Source organism: Arachis stenosperma, chromosome 7 (genome assembly GCF_014773155.1).
Source record: "Arachis stenosperma cultivar V10309 chromosome 7, arast.V10309.gnm1.PFL2, whole genome shotgun sequence".
In the NCBI taxonomy this organism is placed as follows: domain Eukaryota; kingdom Viridiplantae; phylum Streptophyta; class Magnoliopsida; order Fabales; family Fabaceae; genus Arachis; species Arachis stenosperma.
Genome location: NC_080383.1, coordinates 89,934,695 through 89,937,555, shown reverse-complemented (window position 1 = coordinate 89,937,555; position 2,861 = coordinate 89,934,695). Strand labels below are relative to the sequence as shown.

At 43.2% G+C, this 2,861-nt stretch overlaps 1 protein-coding gene across 1 annotated transcript; it reads left to right on the top strand.

The window, feature by feature from the left end:
* The first annotated feature begins 274 nt into the window (after positions 1 to 274).
* Positions 275 to 1,803, top strand: LOC130940106 (uncharacterized). Its single transcript, XM_057868158.1, has 3 exons — positions 275 to 689; positions 780 to 1,070; positions 1,154 to 1,803. Exons 1-3 carry the CDS (start codon positions 275 to 277, stop codon positions 1,801 to 1,803), a joined length of 1,356 nt encoding a protein of 451 aa, XP_057724141.1.
* Positions 1,804 to 2,861: the final 1,058 nt, after the last annotated feature.

Here is a 2,861-nt window from a genome sequence, read left to right as displayed (position 1 = left end):
TTGCGGACCGGACAGGGCATTTAATTATTAGATTATTATTGCTGACAACTGTAATATTTGTGATGTGATTGCAGCAGAGCTTCCCCTTCTGCCAGATGGTGAATTTACTGTGGGAATGGAATTCAGTTCTAGGGAGGCAGTGATTAAGGCGATGAAAGATTATACAATCCGCAGAGGTATAGATTATCGGGTGCATGAGTCAGAACCCACGACATTCTATGCTAAATGCACCCAGTATGGTGCATGATGTGATTGGCTGATCAGGGTGAGCAAGATGTCCAGAAAGTTCTGTTGGGAGATAAGGAGGTACAATGGTAGTCACACCTGTACTAGGGCCACCATTTCTCAAGATCATTCGAAGCTGAATTCCAACACAGTTGCAGAAGCAATAAAGCCATTGGTAGAAGTTGACCCGTCTATAAGGGTGAAATTAGTGATTGCGGAAGTACAGTCAAAGTTTAACTACACCATTAGTTATCGCAAAGCATGGTTGGCAAAACAAAAGGCAGTGGAGTCAATTTTCGGAGGATGGGAAGCTTCGTACGAAGCCTTGCCGATATGGTTTGAGGCCATGTGTCACAAGGAGTCATCCGCAGTTGTTCATTTTCAAACAATGCCTGCGTATCAGAGAGATGACTTGCTTCCTAATATTCGTGTACTTCACCGAGTCTTCTGGAGTTATTACCCTTGTATTAGAGCCTTCAGACATTGCAAGCCAATAGTGTAGGTAGACGGAACTCATTTGTATGGAAAATACAAGGGTTGTTTGTTGGTTGCAGTCTCACAGGATGGCAACAACAACATCGTGCCGATTGCATTTGCGATAGTTGAGGGAGAGACATCTGAGGCCTGGCACTTTTTTCTGAGTAACTTGCGACAGCATGTTGTGAGACGTGACGGTGTGGGCCTTATATCCGATCGGCACGATTCCATTAGGTCTGCTATTGATCGTAGTAACGGAGCTTGGTCTCCTCCCAGAGCATTCCATATGTTCTGCATCAGACATATAGAGTCCAACTTTTTGAGAAAATTCAAGGCTCCGTATCTGCAGAAGCTTATCGTCAACATAGGTATGATAGTTACGATTACATTTACTCCTGAACTCAGTTATTATGATGAGGTTTTTAATGGTGGGTCCCTTTTTAATTGACAGGTTACTCGCGAACAATTCGCGAGTACGAGACGCGTTATCAGCGTTTACGTGAGCGGGGTGAGGCTTATACCAACTGGTTGGATCGAATACTGCGTGAGCAGTATGCTTTAGCATTTGATGGGGGATATCGATGGGGTCATATGACAACCAATCTTGTGGAATGCATCAACTCAGTACTGAAAGAGGCTCGCAATCTTCCAGTCACTGCACTTGTTAAGGCAACGTTTTACAGGCTTAATGAATTGTTCACCCGGAAAAGAGCCGAGGCTGAGGCTAGAATTAATGCAGGACATGTGTTCTCTGAGCTTGTAACCTCCAAACTGCATGCAAATCAGCGGGCAGCTGGTAACATTCAAGTTAGTTGCTTTGACCGACAGAATGAGGTATTCGAAGTGCGTGAGTGTCCTAGTGGTGTGGAGTATGCAGTGGATCTTCGTCAACAACGGTGTGACTGTGGTGAGTTCCAAATTGACCGGCTTCCGTGTCGATATGTGTTTGCTTGTTGTGCAAACCAACGTCTGGATTGGCAACTGTATGTACATGATGTTTACAAGATGGACCAGGTTCGACGAGTATACAGGGCTAGGTTTAAGCCACTTGGAAATCCAACAACATGGACTTTTTATCATGGACCTCGAATTTGTTGGTAATCCATTCCTTAGACGGGTATCCAAAGGTCGGCCAAGGATGACTCGTTTCTTGAATGAGATGAACACTCGGATGTTGCGTCGTCCTAGGAGATGTAAGCAATGCGGGACCGAGGGCCACAGCCGTAGTAGATGTCGTCAACGTGGTGGTGAAAATAATCCGGGTGCGACCACCCAATAGAGCTCCGGCCATATCGGTCACTCGATTTATTGCATGCATTTGAACTTTTTATATATTGTATGACTTTCATATGTGACGTTATTGTACGACGTTATTGTATGACTTTTTAAACATTTACTACAAACGAAACTTTTAATTCTATAAAATTTCGGCAGCATCTCCTCTAATTCTCGGACTTCGCCACCCTTTTCGGGTCCCAACCAAATATTTCTCAAACCTGTTCTCAACCATTTCCATAAATAAGTCAACTACATTCTAAATAATTAAGTCCAACACATGATACATAAATAAGTCAAATACATTCTAAGTAAATAAGTCCAACACATGATACATAAATAAGTCAAATACATTCAAACGATTCGTTAACTTACATTTATCAATACAATGTAAAATAAACTATTTCAAAGCGTCTAGTAATTAAATTTACCTATTTGCAATCAGAAAGATTTGAGGATTGCTTGGAATCGGCGCAATGAATGGTAGACGGATCCATGCCCAGGCAAGCAACAGTGTCAGCGGACCATCAATCTCCTTACAGTCGACACGAGTTGCTCTACACAACGATCTATACAGGTGTGCCAGGCAGGCCGATCCCCAACTGAACTGTATGATCCCGCCAAAGTTACGGAGTAACGACAGAAACTTCCAGTGCACCCCTGCTGCAGACTTATCTCCAAACATAACGGTCCCAAACAATAACATTATATGGCACTTCACGTACCTATGAATCTAGACCTCATCAACCAACACTAATCGATTTTTCAATGCTCGAAACCAAACCAACTTAATGAAACTTCTCCTGCAGTCTGTCTTCATAGGTGCAACACCAAACTGATCGAAGCATTCAGCCTCTAAAGCCTCATATCTGCTCAGTGTCGGT